Below are 17,434 nucleotides of genomic sequence, written 5' to 3' on the forward strand. Positions count from 1 at the left end.
CACCAGAAATGGCAGCGAGCGTCTGGAAACAAAATGGCAGAAAACCTCCCCCCGGACTGCATGAGTGACTCACACCCTTCCCACGCAGACAGGTTAACAATAAAGGGAGAGAGGCAGGACTCGGATGAGAGAAGTCAGCAGTTCCACGCCCATCTTTGCTCCCCGTCCAAGGTCTCCCGTGCGGCAGACGACGTCGGCTCGATGAGTAACGAGCAGCAGCAAATCAAGATCCCCCCGTCGTCCGAGCAGGACGTCGCCCGCCTTTACGAGTACCACCTGAGCAAGCGCGTGTCGGCGATGCAGGGCGAGGGCACCCACTCTCTCCAGAGCTCCCAGTGCTCCTCCATAGACGCGGGCTGCAGCACAGGGAGCAGCAGCTGCGTCACTCCCATGGATTCCCCCCTTTGCACTGCAGAAAATATGCATGTACTGTCAGACTCCTCTCTTAAAGGCCTGGGCTATGTAGCTGCAGAGGAGAAGGCCTACGCCGCCCCAGGCCAGGGGAAGGCCTGCCATCCCATGGACCCCACCCTGCTGAGAAAAATCCACGCAGCCACCAGTGCTGAGCCCGGGTTCGGGACCATGCGGGACGGCAGCCACCGGGTGCCCAAGATAAAGGAAACCACAGGTAAAACCGAACAGGGGGCGCTCTCCTGGATCGCCGCCTCTCTTTCACGTGGTCGGAATATGCAGGACTGGGACACAAGAACGCGCACGCCGAATTATGTAGCGTTCGGTATTTAAAACGTATTAAGCGACAGATGTCAAGCCTCTTGGGTAAGAGGACTCTGACAAAGACGTGTACCTCGAACGCGTAACGATGGGGATACGTTTCAAAGGACCAAGAGCTCGGCCGTTCCCGCTCTCTAAGGGTGGTAGCATACAACATGAGAAAATAACTCCATCCTCATATGAAATATATCTGTTTAATCAATCCGTTTAACACATTAATTAATCCGTTTATCTGTTTAATTTGTGAATTAATCAATTTCTACATATCTGCATACACACACACACTCATGTTTTGGATAATCTAGCCTTAAAGCTGAAATCTGTGATTTCCCAAATCTGTCCCTCCCTCTGGCAGAACTGCAAACAAGACGTAGCGGTTATTGTCGCCTTGCTCAGCGGTAAACAGTTCCCACCACTGTAAAAATGGCATGCTCGGGGCGTCTGGGTGGCTTGGCGGTCTATTCCGTTGCCTACCAACACGGGGACCCCCAGTTCAAATCCCTGCGTTGCCTCCGGCTTGGTCGGGAGTCCCTACAGACACAATTGGCCGCGTCTGCGGGTGGGAAGCCGGATGTGGGTATGTGTCCTGGTTGTTGCACTAGCGCCTCATCTGGTCGGTCGGGGCATCTGTTCTGTGGGGAGAGGGAACTGGGGGGAATAGCGTGATCCTCCCACGCGCTACGCCCCCCTGGTGAAACTCCTCGCTGTCAGGTGAAGAGAAGCGGCTGGCGACTCCACATGTATGGGAGGAGGCATGTGGTAGTCTGCAGCCCTCCCCGGATCGGCGGATGGAGGTAGATGCTTTAATAGATAAGGTTGAATGGCCAAGGAGATGCTTAATAATTCTCTCTGTTTCCCTGCTCCCCCTAGTGTAGCTTGCACACAGCTGAGGAAGGCTTGGGGAGAAGACTCATCCTCAGCTCTCTCTAACAAGACCAACACTGCTGCTGCTGCCGCCACCGCCACCACCATCACGTCACCACCATCATCGATGAGTAGCACAGAGCCCCATGGACAGATACAGGGCTGCCCCGAGTCTCACCCACATGCCCTGGCTTCCCCCTCCAGCATACCTTCACGCGACCCAACCACTACAGGTGCCCTCAGGGAGCCACGCAGGGTTCGGATCCTGAGAAGGAACTGGAGCACCGTAACGCCGCGGTCGAGGAGCTTTGAAGCGCTGTTAGAAAAGACCAAAGCCACACTTACATGGAGGAGCGGTGTGCAGAATGCCCAGTTTCCAGATCCCCCAAAGACACAGAGGAGATTCTCCTCCAGAACATCGCCCAAAAGCTGGTCCCAGAGCTCAGTTGCCTCCCACTCCTCTGGCCGGAGGCTCTTCAGAGGCGCATCCATGTTTTTGCCAGTGTCAGCAGTGCCGAGGCTGGACTTGGGTTCCTGGAGGTGCCATGGGCCATTCAGCCACTGTTTCCAAAGGAGAAAGGTGAGCACCGCGGGTGATGAAAAGGGAGAGAAACCCTCACATTGCACAGGTTCCAAGCAACGGCAAGTTTCGCCCACCCTTGGTGGCGAGGGAAAGGATGCAGACTTGAGATCAGATTGTCATGCTGAGCATTTCAGCATGGCCGCCACTATGGATGAAATGAACCTCAACACCAGATTAGCTCGTGTGAACTCAATGAAAGGGAAAACGTACAGCCTCCCCGCGGGATTTGTGGCCGCCCGGAAGGACGCCTTAGAGATTATCAGCTTGGTCCGCTCAAGCGTGGGGCAGTTGTCCAAAGGCCAGAGGCCAGAGGTCAGCGAGGCAGACCAGCGGAGTTTCTCCCAGATGCTGTCCTTGCAGGCTAAAGCGCTGGCTAGCAGCTGCGGTCAGATGGCGTGGGAGCACAGGCATCCCGAGGAGCTGCTGCTTACTCTGACGCACAGCTTCCATACGCTGTGCTGTCTAACGGAAGCCTGCATGTCTCTGGTTGAAGGCCTGGGCGGTGAGGCCCAACGCCGGGAGGTGGTCGCCAAGGTGGACGAGGTCGTCACGAACTACGTGTGTCTGCTGAAAGCTGCTGAGGTGGCTTCGGGAAGCTCCTCCAACGACCAAAGTGTGAACGCATTGACACATCACTCTGCCACCATGTCTGCTATTATCAACACACTAACTCACTCACTGAAAACACTCCACAACTAAGACGGTCGGTTTGTCGTTCTGATTGTTCGTTTCAAAGCCATACGTAAGGGAAATGGGTTTCAACCAACCAATGTGAACTGCTGTGATAAACCTTGCCTTGTGAATACAGTATTTTATTATGTAAAGTAAAAAAAAAAGTATATTAATCCTAATTAAACTTTTAAAGAGATTATATTAAGGCCTCTATGAAGAGAGATATGTCCCCTGAGTATATTAGCTAATACCAGTATTAAAGGGGGATTATTTTACTGATTTATTGATGACCTTTTGGGGCTCATCGTGTAGATTATTAAAACCTGATTAGTACATGTACCTTGATTTTAAAATCACTGAAACATTATGTTTAAGATTACACAAGTGCTATGGAAGATAAATAGCTCGAAACAATCATCGCACAGGACGAGACGTGATTAGACCACAGTCTTTTTTCATTTGCTAGAGTTACCCTGATTTTATGAATACTTTGCACATGAACACTGGAGTACTTTCCTGTTATTTTTTTTGTCAACATCATATAAGTTATTAAAAGTTGAAGAGACGGCAATTCCTCATCCTCTTGTATCGTTATTTAAGACGGTATTTCAATCCGCCCGTCAAACAATGCAAAATTCCTTTAAATCTTTTTTGATTCTCCATGATCCGAACTGCTTCCCCTGCTCTCAGGGTGGCGGGGATGCTGGAGCCTATCCCAGCAGCCACTGGGCGGCAGGCGGGGAGACACCCTGGACAGGCCGCCAGGCCATCGGACAGGCCGCCAGGCCATCGGACAGGCCGCCAGGCCATCACACGGGCCGCCCACACACACACAGTCACACCTAGGGGCAATTTAGCACGGCCGATTCACCTGACCTACATGTCTTTGGACTGCGGGAGGAAACCCACGCAGACATGGGGAGAGCATGCAAACTCCACACAGAGGACGACCCGGGACGACCCCCAAGGTTGGACTACCCCGGGGCTCAAACCCAGGACCTTCTGGCTGTGAGGTGACCACGCTAACCACTGCGCCACCGTGCCGCCCCTCTTTTCTGATTTGTTCCACACAAATGCTACATGCAAATCCGTAGTCATTGTCTCACTCATCTTTTGTCGGCCAAGCGAAATGCATAAATGGCCGAGAGAACGGCTTTTCCAGGTTGTAAAACCAGTTCGCTTGTAAAGTTTCATAATTCATACCGAATACTTGCTTGACCCGTGTTTGGTTTTACAAAAGTGTTCAATAATGCATTATTTCACCATTTGCTCGTGCTTGGGTGAGGGTGACCCTTCTTGCATTAGTGATGACGGTGGCCCGCTTCACTCTCGGGGCTGCAGGGTAAGCCTGTGTGTTGGCATCTGTGAGATTCGCAATCAGACCAGCACATGTTGTATGATGCCATGTGCACGTGTGTCTCTCCAGGAACCTCGCGCAAGCCACGTGTTTTGCATAAATCTGTCTCCTCCTTCGTTGGTCTCTCAGTGTAGGGGCCAGAAGTCCCCCATGACTATGACTCAATACATTTTTCAAAGTAAATAGGCAATAGGATCCCAAAAACCCCGTTTGTCTTCGCCATAGGTGAGAAATAAAGAGAACTGGATGTAGTCCTGAAATGACGGCAGCCCTTTAGAGGTTCGATACAGATGACAGGAGAGAGGGACACCGCAGGAGAGCAGATGATACGGTCTCTGTGTGACGATCAAATGGTTTTCCTTTCCAGTGCAGACTACTAAGAAATGAAACAGAAACAGCTGCTGTGTGAGTTTTACCACATACTGGTTAGCAAACAACTTGTACCCAGTAGTAAACCATTTTAAACCTTTATAAAATAGATTGAGATAAATATTATATAATATACTAAATAAATTAATAATGATAATAAATACTAAATAATTAATGAATTACTTAATATAAATATGATATAATATATATGGGTATATATAAATATATAACAATATAATATAATATATAGATTATTATATATAATATATAATATAACATAAACATAAAACATAAAATAAAATATAAAATTAATTTAATTAATTTAATTTCCCCCTAGGGAAGCTACTGTGTGAGTTTTACCACATACCGGCTGGCAAACAACTGGTACCCAGTGGTAAACCATTTTATTTGATATGCTAATGAGAGAAAGCACATAATGAGGTTTGGGTTGACATTTGTAAATTATCTTATGTTTTATATTCTTACTTTAATTAATTGATTATGAAACCCCTTTCTAGTATTATATAGATCACGCTGTAAAACCTATGTTATACAATAATTACAAGTGCTAAATTGTTTAATTAGCAGTTTAGGGAAAGTCTATTTATTTATTTGTTTATTTTGAGAAACTACACAGACTGAGCGCTTTGGATGTGCCTGGTTTGTGACAATGGGGAAGTGATGAAGGCTAATTATAATAATATTGCAGTAATCCAGCCACCTGCTGCTTTCAGCTCATAGCCGCGCGCATTACATTACAATGTGACCCTGTCTAGCTCTCACTCCGTCTCCAAGCACAAAGCACGGCGCAAGATATTTGTACAAATTATCATGTAAACCATGCTCCACCGCTCGGTAAGTAGCAATAACCTTCATAGTATTGACACAGATAAATACTGCATGGCTTAATTAAAAGTAAAACAGTGACTCGTTACCAGAATGAGAACTTGGATGGAATGAAAACAAAAAAAGGGAAATTGAAAGTGCATTCGAGCTATTTTCACAAAATATTTATATTCAAGTAACAAGTGTAATGCTTTGTTGAGAATTTTAACTCTTGATATGGTTTGCATTTGCGATGCATTACAACAGATGTGAGTCTTTAGTGACGTGACTTTTCCCTTTTTCCTCACTTCCCCCACCACCCATCGTTACCAGAGGTCAGCATGTGTTTCCGTACAGGTTTGTGTGGCACTGATCAGTCTGTGGTGTCATTTCTCCATATCAAGAGCGGGTAGCTTTTACCCGAAAACCCTGCCGTGCGATGTTAGCACGGACAACAGGAGCAGAGCCGTCAAGGTGGACTGCACCGAGAGAGGCCTCAAAGGTGTCCCGAGCGGTATTCCGAGTGATGCTACCAATCTGACACTCACCATCAACCACATTCCTGAGTTAAACTCCAGTTCCTTTCGGGGTCTGGGTAATCTTACCGAGATTGACATGCGGTGTAACTGTGTGCCCATAAAAATTGGCCCCAAGGATAATATATGCACCAAGAGTGTGACGATTAAAGAAAACACCTTCACAAGCCTGAGAAAGCTTCGATCACTATATCTGGATGGCAACCAGCTGCACAGCATCCCCACAGGCCTGCCTCCAAATCTGATCCTGTTGAGCCTGGAAGTGAATCATATCTATTATATTTCGAAGGACAACCTCTCCAACATCAGGAGCGTAGAGATCCTTTACCTCGGGCAAAACTGCTACTATCGTAACCCGTGTAACGTCTCTTATGAAATAGAAGAGGGGGCATTTTCACAGCTTACGAATATGTCACTGTTATCTGTCAAGTCAAATAACCTGTCCTACATCCCACACCAACTGCCCACCAACCTGAAAGAGTTGTACCTCTATAACAACAAGATCGAAGAAGTCACCGACGAGGATTTTCAAAATTTAACCAATTTAGAGATCCTAGATGTCAGCGGAAATTGCCCACGTTGTTACAATGCCCCATTTCCATGTGTCCCGTGCCCACACAACTCTCAGCTAAAGATCCACAAAGGAGCTTTTAAAACTTTGACCAAACTTCAAATCTTGCGTCTGCACAGTAACTCCCTGTCGCACGTGCTCTCTGAATGGTTTGAAAACTCAAAGGGGCTGAGGGTCCTGGATCTCTCCACAAACTTTTTAGCGAGCGAGATTGCATCCACTTACTTCCCAATAGCTCTCCCCAGTCTAGAAGAGCTGGACCTCTCATTCAATTATGAGCTTCAGAGGTACCCAGCCATGCTCAAACTAAGTCCGAGTTTCTCCCGCCTCAAATCCCTGAAAGTGCTCCGACTCAGAGGCTTCGTTTTCCAGAAGCTGACATCGCAGAGCATCCATCCCCTCATTGCCCTACCGAACCTCGAGGTCGTAGACCTGGGAACCAACTTCATAAAAATGACCAACCTCAGCATCCTAATGCAGCTGAAAAGCTTCAAAATCATCAATCTGTCCGACAACAAAATATCCTCCCCTTCTGAAGGGCAAGAATATGTTGGATTCTCCGGAACGAAGGCCTACGATGGCTCACCCATGTCTGATGCTGTTCACTATCAAAGCACAGGTAGTGAGGTGAGAGAGATTCATTATTTTAGATATGATGAATATGCACGCAGCTGCAAATACAAAGACAAGGAACTTGGAGTTGTTACATCCTTTATCAATAAGCAGTGCAGTCAGTTTGGGAAAACTCTGGATCTAAGCAGGAATAACATATTCTTCATCCCTTCAAAATTTTTAAATCTGGGTGAGCTGAGATGCCTCAATCTATCAGGAAATGCAATGAGCCAAAGTCTGAATGGCTCTGAATTTACTCATCTAACTAATTTACAGTATCTGGACTTCTCGCAGAATCGTCTGGACCTGCTTTATTCTTCCGCATTTCAGGAACTGAAAAATCTTGTCATTTTGGACATAAGTACCAACAACTACTATTTTGAATCTGAGGGTTTGACTCACATGCTCAACTTCACCAGAAATCTACCAAATCTAAAGATTTTATTAATGAACCACAATAAGATCTCTACTTCCACTAACACAGAGCTGGAGAGTCTCTCTCTGGAGAGACTGGAGTTCAGAGATAACCGTTTAGATATGCTGTGGAGAGATGGTGATAAGAGATACATCAATTATTTCAAAAATCTGGTTAATCTGAGTGTTCTTGATATCTCTCATAATAATCTCCATTTCATCCCCAAGGACGTTTTCAGCAGCCTGCCAGGCAAACTGGCTGAGCTCTACCTCAAAAACAACAAACTTAAGTTTTTTGCTTGGGGGGAGTTAGCATATCTGCATTCTTTGGAGGTCCTAGATCTCAGCGGTAATGGTCTCACTGCTGTTCCCCGTATGCTTTCCAACTGCAGCAAATCTCTCAAGAAGTTCATCTTGCATAAAAACCGCATTGTGAAGCTTTCCCTAGATTTCCTCAAAGACGCCTACAGCCTAAAACATCTGGATCTCAGTTTTAACAGCATTCGGTACATTGAAAAATCTAGTATTCCAGATGACATCACCGATAAGATGGACATGCTGCTCCTGAACAACAATCGATTCCAGTGCACATGCAATGCCACTTGGTTCATCATGTGGCTCAACAGCACCAAGGTCACCATCCCCAAACTGGCCACAGACGTGACTTGCGCTGCCCCTGGGGCACACAGAGGTCATTCTGTCGTATCAGTGGACGTGCTGGCCTGCCAGTATAACTATCTGTCAATCATACTCTTTATCCTAATCACTTCCCTCATTCTCAGTTTCCTCACCCTGTCCATCTCCAGCCATCTCTTTCTCTGGGATGTGTGGTACATCTACCACTTCTGCCGGGCCAAGCTGAAGGGCTACAGCCGCCTGTCATCCCAGAGTGCCGTCTACGACGCCTTTGTGGTATACGACAAAAAGGACCCCGCGGTGTCGGAGTGGGTGACGAAGGAGCTGTGCATTCACCTGGAGGAGAGAGGAGATCACCATCTGACGCTGTGTTTGGAGGAACGAGACTGGATCCCGGGATGTCCCCTGATCGACAACCTCTGCCAGAGCATCCACCAGAGCAAGAGGACCGTGTTCATCTTAACCAACAGCTACATAAAGAGCGGCAACTTCAAGATGGCCTTCTACATGGCTCACCAGAGGCTGATGGATGAAAAGAATGACGTCATAGTTTTGATCTTCTTGGAGAAGGCGTCCTCCCACTCAAAGTACCTGAATCTACGGAAGAGGCTGTACAAGCGGTCGGTTCTGGAGTGGCCGACAAACCCTCAAGCCCAGCGGTACTTTTGGTTCAGCCTGAGAAGTGTGTTGGCCACTGAAGGTCACAAACAATACAGTAATCTTTTCAAGGAAACACTGTGAAAGATTCACTAGTGACCGATAACTTACACTGGTGAGGGTATGACACGAGTTGCACGAGTGTGACGCTTTGTTGACGGGACTGTGAGGTGTTTCAACATCTTAACATTTGAAATAACAACAACATATGTTGATATGTGGCAGTCGTTATGACAAAACAGATGATAAAGGTTATGTTAATGCTTTGCCAAAACCTATCAAGAAGGCGGTAACTGAACAGCTCTCAGCTAAACAGCTTTTAATATGACTAATAAAAGTATCAAATTGGTGGCATGCTTGCTCCAAAAGAGGGAAGTGAAACGAACGTACTTCTCCAATTCACATAAAGCCTCTTTTCTATGGTTCATAATGCTACCTGAATCTCACACATTTAACTTCAACGCACGAGGGGAGGTTCTATTTTGGTATTTTTCAGCAAGACGAACACAAAGACAATCCATGTTAGAATCACTGGCGTGAAATGCGCTTGAACTCAGTACTGACAGATCTTTATAAATGTCACTCGGCTGACTGTAATACCCCTTTAAGGACTCAATACATCGACAATGGTGAGTGTCACTGCAACAAATATGACGAAAATAATTTGAAATTCGGACGCTTTCGTTGTTTGGATGTCTGTTAAATGTATCTGTTCATGCAAATTAAAATATATTGGCTGGTTTTAAGCACATGATGTGACAATGCACTCAGTAATTTTGATTCCATGGTATAATTTTCATCAGCAGCTGTTCTTCATCTCCAAATGTTATGAGGGTTACTTATACTGTAATTCAAAAATGGATATTGCAGGTGGCTCTTTATTATAATATCCATTTTACATTGTGCTTCATTAACATCTGCTAAGGCTGAGAGATTATACTAACGTAGAGATTGGTCTAGGGCTGTATTTTCACTTAACCCTCACTTTATTTCACTGCAGGTACGTCGATTTTTGTTTGTTTGTTTGTTTGTGTTTGTTTTCATATTATTTACGGAAAAATAACATAACTTCCCTCTGAATAAGTTCTTTTTGATTATACGGTGAACACGTTGTCCAAAATACATGCAAAATGTAACCGCATTATAATCTTCATGAAAGTATCTTTATGATAATTATGCTGTTGTTTTTTGTTTTTTTCCATGCTCAAATAAATTATGATAAAACGTGAAAATAAAACGTCATATTGTAAGGGAAAGTTAACTCGTTTGTTTGTTTGTTTTTTATCTGCAGACTACTGCCACCTGCTGGCTGCACTTAATGCTTTTCTCTCTGTGTTGCAATTATGGGATCCCACATGCTCCATGTAAGCCTATTTGGATGTCCCCACGGTTCCCATGCGATGTAAACCATTGTAACGCCTCAGGGATCATATTTGATTGCCGAGGGCGTCGATTGAAGACAGTTCCTGCGGGGATAACGAGTGATGTAACAGAGCTGAACTTATCCGAGAACCTTATTCAGAACATATCCTGTGATGCATTTCCCAATATGAAGAATCTGACCCTGCTCAATCTCAACTGGGCAAACAAGAACCTAGGGATGAACATAGAGGAGGGTGCGTTTAAAAACCTAACAAAGTTATATGAGCTAAGGCTGAGCGGCAATGGTCTGAGAAGAGTCCCCAGCAATCTCCCCCCTAGTCTGAGAGTCCTCGAGATAGACAACAACAACATCCTGGTGTTGGATAGCAAGGGCCTCTCTGGTATCTGGAAAGTGACACAGCTGTTTTTATCCAGAAACTGTTATTTCTGGAATCCCTGCGGCAAGCATTTAACCATTACGAACAACAGCTTTTCGGTTATGACCCAACTGCTGATTGTGGACTTGTCTCATAACAATTTAACTCGAGTTCCAAAGGGACTGCCAGAATCGGTACACACATTAGAGCTGAGTTCGAACGGAATACAGTATATCTTTGAGGATGATTTCCGTGGTCTGCCAAACTTAAAAATCCTTAAATTGCAGGGGAACTGTCCCAGATGTGAAACTTCCCCATATCCCTGCGTCACCTGCCATAACATTTCCCTCGGCATCCACCCTCGTGCATTTGCAAACCTCCGCCTACTCGAGACCCTCCACCTAGCGGGCAACTCGCTGACGTCGCTCGAAACCTCCTGGTTCGAGAACCTGAGAAATCTCAAAGAACTCTTCCTCTCATTTAACTTCCTGAAAAATGCTATCACGGGTGAGGTGGACTTTTTAAGCTATCTCGCTAGGCTGGAGAAGATTGATCTTTCGTTTAATTTCGGTCTCAAGTCCTACCCTAAAACGATCAAACTTTCCCAGAACTTTTCGCAGTTGTCGTCTCTGACGACGTTACATTTGGAGGGTTTAGTTTTCAAAGAGATTGGACCGGACACGCTCAGCCCGCTTCACGCGCTCAGAAACCTCTCCGCGCTGAATTTAGGAACCAACTTCATTGTGCGCTCCAACAGCGCCACGTTCAGCAAATTCTGCCATCTGAAAATGATATACCTGGCAGAAAACAGACTGTACCCCATTTCGGTCACGGCGACTCATGCAGACGCTGGCCAGGGCGACCAGCTGAGTTCTGGCTCTTCCTCCCCCCTACTGTTAAGACCCTATCCCAAAGACCAAAATTACAAGCTTTCGCACGGACTCATTAAGCAAGAGTGCTTTGACTCGGGTCGAGTACTAATCCTGAGCTCAAACAACCTCTTCTTCATCAGTCCAGAACAGTTCAGGGGCTACGGGGACATTGCGTGTCTCAACCTGTCGGGAAACGGATTTTCAGCAGCGCTTAATGGGACCGAGTTCTCGTCATTACCTAATCTGACATATCTGGACCTGTCGTTTAACAAGATTGATCTGGCCTACGACAACGCCTTCAGGGAGTTAAAGCGACTGGAGGTACTTGACCTGAGTTACAATGCCCACTACTTTGTGGCGTATGGGGTGACACATAATTTGAACTTTCTGAGAAACCTGCCCGCTTTGCGAGTGTTGAACATGAGTCACAACAGCATCTCGACGTTAACGACAAAGGCGATGTGCAGCAACTCCTTAAGCGAGCTCCAGTTTCAGAACAACAACCTGGGCACTCTGTGGAAAGAAAGGGACGGCTCATACGACCAGCTTTTCACCAATCTCACCAATCTGACCATCCTCGATATCTCCTTCAACAGCATCACTAACATTCTCGACAGGGTTTATGAAAATTTACCCCGTAATCTTACGATACTGCGCATGAGTCACAATTCACTCACTGAATTCAAGTGGGGTCAACTGAAGGGTTTTAGACAAATTCACATCTTAGATTTAAGCTTTAACTCTTTATCTTATGTACCAGCCATACTATCGAACGTCAGCCATACCCTACGCTTGCTAGATCTGAGTTATAACCACATTTACCACTTGTCCAACGGGTTTTTAAATGGCACTGAAAGCCTTAAGACTCTGTACCTTAGCCACAACAAGCTGACTATCATCAATCAATCCACCTTTTCATCCAAAGCCGAAAATCACATTGAAACTTTGTACTTGCAGGGAAACCCACTCCATTGTACCTGTGATTCCCTAGATTTCATTCTCTGGATTGAAGATAATAAAAACGTAAAGATCCCAAGGCTGATCACCGAGGTGACGTGCGAGACGCCAGCGAACAAAAAGGGCCAACCGATTATCCTCTTTGATATTAATCAGTGTGTGAATGACAGTGAGGCATTTTTTATCTGGATCCTTTCAAGCACCTTCATTGTGGCTACCATGGTGGTTACAACAATAGCTCACATATTTTACTGGGATGCCTTCTATGTCCTTTACTTCCTCAGAGCTAAATTGAAGGGCTACCATTCATCGAGCTCTTCGGACAGCGTGTACGATGTGTTTGTGGTTTACGACACCCGAGACCCCCAGGTATCGGAGTGGGTGTTGGGGCATCTGCGGACGCAGCTGGAGGAAGATGGGGACAAAAGCCAGCCCCTGTGTTTGGAGGAGAGGGATTGGCCCCTCGGCGTACCCTTGGTAGACAACCTGACTCAGAGCATCCGATACAGTCGCAAGACCCTTTTTGTCTTGACCGAGGCCTACGTCAAGACCGGGGTTTTCAGGCTGGCGATGCTGCTGGCGCACCAAAGGCTGCTGGATGAGAACGTGGATGTGATAGTGCTGCTGATGCTCGAACCCGTGCTACGGCAGTCACACTTCCTTCGCCTGAGGAAGAGGCTGTGCGAGAGAAGCGTCGTGGAGTGGCCGAGAACGGCAGCAGCCGAACCCTGGTTTTGGCAAAATCTGAGGAACGTCGTCAGAGTCGACAACCAGATGATGTACAACAAGACCTACTCCAAGTACTTCACCAATGAGTGAAGCAAGTAAAGCAGGATTGAGACTGTTGTATTTTATTTCAGGTTCCCCTCATGGGCAACCAACTACATTCTATTTGGTTCAAGCCATTGCTGTGTCACGTGCGGCGGCCCTCAGAGGACAGCCGAGGGATTTATCACTCTGCCAACTCATACCATGTGTAGAAAAGAAACATTCAAACATTAGTTCAATGTTCTTTGTGCTACTGTTCAAATAAATGGCTTTGTATTTATTGATTTATTTTTTGTCATTTATAATCTCTGAGGAACTCTTACAGGGCATAGATGGATAACGGATAGACACACAGGCAGACAGACAGACAGACAGACAGACAGACAGACAGAAGGATAGATAAGAGTCAAACGTTTCATATTTTCAAGGGTCAGATTTTCAGCTGCTGACATTGATGAACCAAACACTGTTGCCTGTAATAAGAATATTTCCACTCCAACAATCCCAAACTCCTCTCGTGCAATGCTGTGAGTCCCGGATCTAGATTTAGATAAATATTCCAGACAATCGGGTCAGATGATTTTGCCTGATCTGTACGCAACCTGCAATCGACCTAAATCACGGCTGCAGTGTCAGAGGTCCTTCATATTCCCACAGTGAGAAACAGGTACATCCAGAAGACAACACACCCTATCTTATGTAGACATTTCCTTCAGATGAGGAAAAACGGTACAGAAGAACGTTTTTAGGATAAAAACGTGAGTAGTAATAATAATATAAAATGTAATAGTAATAACAATAAAAAAACTTTATTTATATAACGCCTCTCGAACAAGGATACAAAAAGGGGCTTTGCTAAACGAGATAAAATCAGTCAGTAGAGCTCAAAATGATATGAAACATAACAACCATAATCAGCAGGTGTAACGGAGGGCAATGCTACGCATCAGACGCTGTTATTTCCAGATGCTACACATCTGGAAGTAAAACGCTTGATGACATCACCAGATGACCGCGCTTCAGGAAAAGGAAGTTGATCAACGTCCACACCCACATGCAAGCGCGTAGATATCAAATGTGGCCACACGGTGGCGTCGCTGTTACAAGTTCAACATGGCGCCGCTTCCTCGTACGCCCGTTTGGCATGTCCGACTTGTCCAAACGTATCGATTGCAGTGAGCAGTGCGAGGCAACACACAAGTCAAAACGCTGAATATACCCACAATGAGGGGGGGAAACAGATGAAGTGACTGACTAAATAACTGCGTCAAACGATCCGCCTTGACGTGGGGGGGGGGAGGAGGGGGGTTTGCGTCAGATCATATTTACCGCGCTTCGAGCGCGGGTGAAAGTAAAAACCGACGCGTAAAACGACTGCGAAACGCGATCGCGGGATCCAGCCGGTTCCGCCCGAAAACGTCGGGATTCGCTGGCTCCCCTTTCCCCCGCTCCGAACCCCAAAAAAAAAAAAAAAAAAGATTTGGAGCGAATTAAAGGCGGCGTGTGACGTCACGTCCTCATTTGCATGCCGCGCGGTATTTAGCCCGCGACTGCAGCCTCCCTCCTCACTTCGTCCCCGCGCGCCTTCCGGAACCTACGCAACCCCGCGCTCGAGCCTCCACGCGTCTGCCGACCCACATCTGGTAAGTTCGCTCGCGCACTTTCAGACAATGCGGGTCCACCCCTCCCCGAGGGAGTTATCCGGGGTGGCGCGGGGCGTTTTGGGGGAGGCGGTGCGGTGCGTCTTCGCTGACTTGTTCGCTTTTCCTCGATATGTAAACGCTGTCGGGTGTCCGGTGGGGTCCTTTTCGAGGGGGACAAAGTCCAACCGAGGGGAGGGTACTGGAGGCGACCGAGTCTGCCAGCAGACCGGGAAGCTTTTTGGGTGTAATTGGTCTCGCTCAGGGAAAATGCTTCCGCTGTAAATGTTATCAGAAAATAGGGCGCGTTCATCTTGCGGGGGGGGGGTTTGTTTTATTTGGGTTGATGCTTTGTAAACCGATCCGGCATTGGGGGGGTGGGGAGGCTGCTGTAAAGGGCGGTGGTTCCCTCGTCTGCGGGCTGCTCCAAGAAATGACAAAGCTTTTTTTTCTCGAGGCTCGCCGTTCTTGCAGACACGTGCACCGCTAATTGAACATGCACTTTTTTGTGGGGGGGGGGGGGTCAAACCCCTGGAGCTCCTCCGTTTGGCTGATGGTGAATAAGCGATAAGAAGCCCTGCTCATTTCTATACTGAATGCACCATTTCAACTTTGGTTCTAACATCCTATGATATGGGGGAGGGCTTGTCCAGTTGATTGAGTGCTTTGTCTTGTCCATCCACAGCCCCTTCAAATATGTCTGACAAACCCGACCTCGAGGAAGTCACCAAATTTGACAAGAGCAAGTTGAAGAAGACCGAGACGGCTGAGAAAAACCCCTTGCCGTCCAAAGAAAGTGAGTGCTTGTTCCCTGTCCTAAAAAAAAAAAAAAAAATCTGGGTTTTTTTTGTTGTTCTGAAACACTTCCGCCTTCATGCTGACACTTCTCCTCTCTCTTGCAGCCATCGAACAGGAGAAGGCTGCGACATCATGAAGACCCACCCTGCTAATGCACTGTACATTTCTACAAGCATTGCCTTTTTTTCCCCACCTTACTGTGTATCCCAAAGTTTCAGTGCTATCATGCAAAAAAAACAAATGACTGTACAGCCCCCACCCGCTTCCCTAGATTCACACACCCTTAAGATGGCGTAAGAGAAGTGAGCAGCACTCTGCGAAGGAACTGTGGCTTGATCTCCTGATGTCTGCATGGGCTCCATCTCTCCCCCACCCCACTGGCTGCGTCTCCTCCAGCATGTATATTGTGGGAAGAGCATGGGTGTGATCAACGGTTTGGGGGGGGGGGGCCTACACTTTTCTACAACATGTGTAAATGCCAGAGCCAGCCACCTGGGGAGGTGCCTACAAATCTTTTTTTTCTCTTTTTTTTTTTTTTGAGTCAAATTTGGGAATGCACGAGTTGTTTTGATATGCAAATAAAAAAAACATATTGCTTGTACTTTTGTCAGTGGACTTTATGCAGAATTTGTATACCCTCTTACCAATATGCCTCACAAAGGGATCAATTCCGTCTTCAGGCACCATGCGGACGCCTAAACTGCCGTAATCGTCTGACGTCGCTACGTTAAACTTTTTCTTTTTTTTTTTTTAAAGTAAATGTGGCGCACTCAAATGGCTGGCACAAGGGTGCACACGCCAGCTGACCCAGAAGTGCACACCAACTGATGCTTCCTTTGGAGTTCTGGAGGCACCAGAAGACCACGAATTCTGCACGGAGACCGTTTCAGGGGTTTGCTTGTCTTGCTTAATGGTGTACATTTGGAAAGTGGGTACTTCAGAGAGTCATGTAACGTCTACAAGTCTGGGTCCAACCAATCTGAACAAGGCTTTTAGTCCCTCCATATTTGGGTGTTGAGGCTAAACGCTGGCCACATGCTTGGGCTTTTTGAAGCGATGTGCACCTGCAAAAAAAAAAGCTCCAGTACTAAATAAATTATTCTAAAGGAAAGCTACAAGCTATTCCAACCTAAATATCTTTAAATACCTAGAATGGTCATGCTCCTTCCCTAGATTTGCTGGGAAGACACCAGTAGGAGTCAGTACACGGGCCTCGGTGAACGGTAACGGTTGCATTGCAATGCACAAAATCTCACTCGGACAAAAAGTCTTGTTGGCACAAGTGTGGAGCTGCCTGCTCACTGAGCCGAACATGCAACACATTTTTGTTTTCAACAGAGGTGTTAAATCATGGCTAAACCCCTGTATAGACACGCCTGTCTTTTGTTTTTCTACTAACTTTTAAAAAAAAGCCTCCTGTGGACAGGTGTAAACTAGCATTTTGCTACCGCCACTAAAAACAGTGCATCTGGTTCTTGTGCGTAATTGTATGTTGCAGTTCCAGTGCTATTATGTTAAATTCAAAAAGGAAAGAAAAAGTGTACAGAAGGATGGCGATTTGAAATCCTGGATCAAAATCCCTCTCAAAAGTGGATTAGGATCGGTGTCTTCTCTTTTATTCTGACAATGTGAAGAGCGGCTCTTCCACATCCATGCTGTCCATCCCCGTCAAGCTCTTGTACATTATCGAATGACACCATCCGCGCACGACTTGGGCAGGTAAGACGACTGTGCTCGTGCACTGGACGTGTCAAAGCTGTGGACACTTTGAGTTTTTAACGAGGATCAAGATGTCATGGTTGTGTGGCCTGGGTCAGCTAGGCTCGCCCGTA

The 17,434-nt window shown here is 46.5% G+C and overlaps 4 protein-coding genes across 4 annotated transcripts in view; all 4 read left to right on the top strand.

The window, feature by feature from the left end:
- The window catches only part of frmpd4 (FERM and PDZ domain containing 4), a 31,430-nt gene extending 28,552 nt beyond the window's left edge, over positions 1-2,878 (top strand). The window contains exons 16-17 of the mRNA XM_056289829.1: positions 1-628; positions 1,608-2,878. The exon at positions 1-628 is cut by the window's left edge and continues 584 nt beyond it. Of these exons, the coding sequence (XP_056145804.1) occupies positions 1-628; positions 1,608-2,878 (1,899 nt within the window). The remainder of the gene's footprint in view (positions 629-1,607) is intronic.
- A 70-nt stretch (positions 2,879-2,948) lies between these two features.
- On the top strand, positions 2,949-8,912 carry tlr7 (toll-like receptor 7). The gene is given in 2 exon segments (XM_056289842.1): positions 2,949-2,972; positions 5,760-8,912. Coding segments are annotated over 2 exon segments (3,177 nt in total).
- Positions 8,913-10,191: 1,279 nt separating this feature from the next.
- On the top strand, positions 10,192-13,359 carry LOC130120684 (toll-like receptor 8). The gene has a single exon (XM_056289364.1). It carries the CDS (start codon positions 10,207-10,209, stop codon positions 13,213-13,215), a length of 3,009 nt encoding a protein of 1,002 aa, XP_056145339.1. The 5' UTR covers positions 10,192-10,206; the 3' UTR covers positions 13,216-13,359.
- Positions 13,360-14,648: 1,289 nt separating this feature from the next.
- On the top strand, positions 14,649-16,203 carry tmsb4x (thymosin beta 4 X-linked). Its single transcript, XM_056289365.1, has 3 exons — positions 14,649-14,807; positions 15,490-15,600; positions 15,707-16,203. The coding sequence occupies exons 2-3, from the start codon at positions 15,501-15,503 to the stop codon at positions 15,736-15,738; spliced, it is 132 nt and encodes a 43-aa protein (XP_056145340.1). The 5' UTR covers positions 14,649-14,807; positions 15,490-15,500; the 3' UTR covers positions 15,739-16,203.
- Positions 16,204-17,434: the final 1,231 nt, after the last annotated feature.

Source organism: Lampris incognitus, chromosome 11 (genome assembly GCF_029633865.1).
Source record: "Lampris incognitus isolate fLamInc1 chromosome 11, fLamInc1.hap2, whole genome shotgun sequence".
Taxonomy (NCBI): Eukaryota; Metazoa; Chordata; class Actinopteri; order Lampriformes; family Lampridae; genus Lampris; species Lampris incognitus.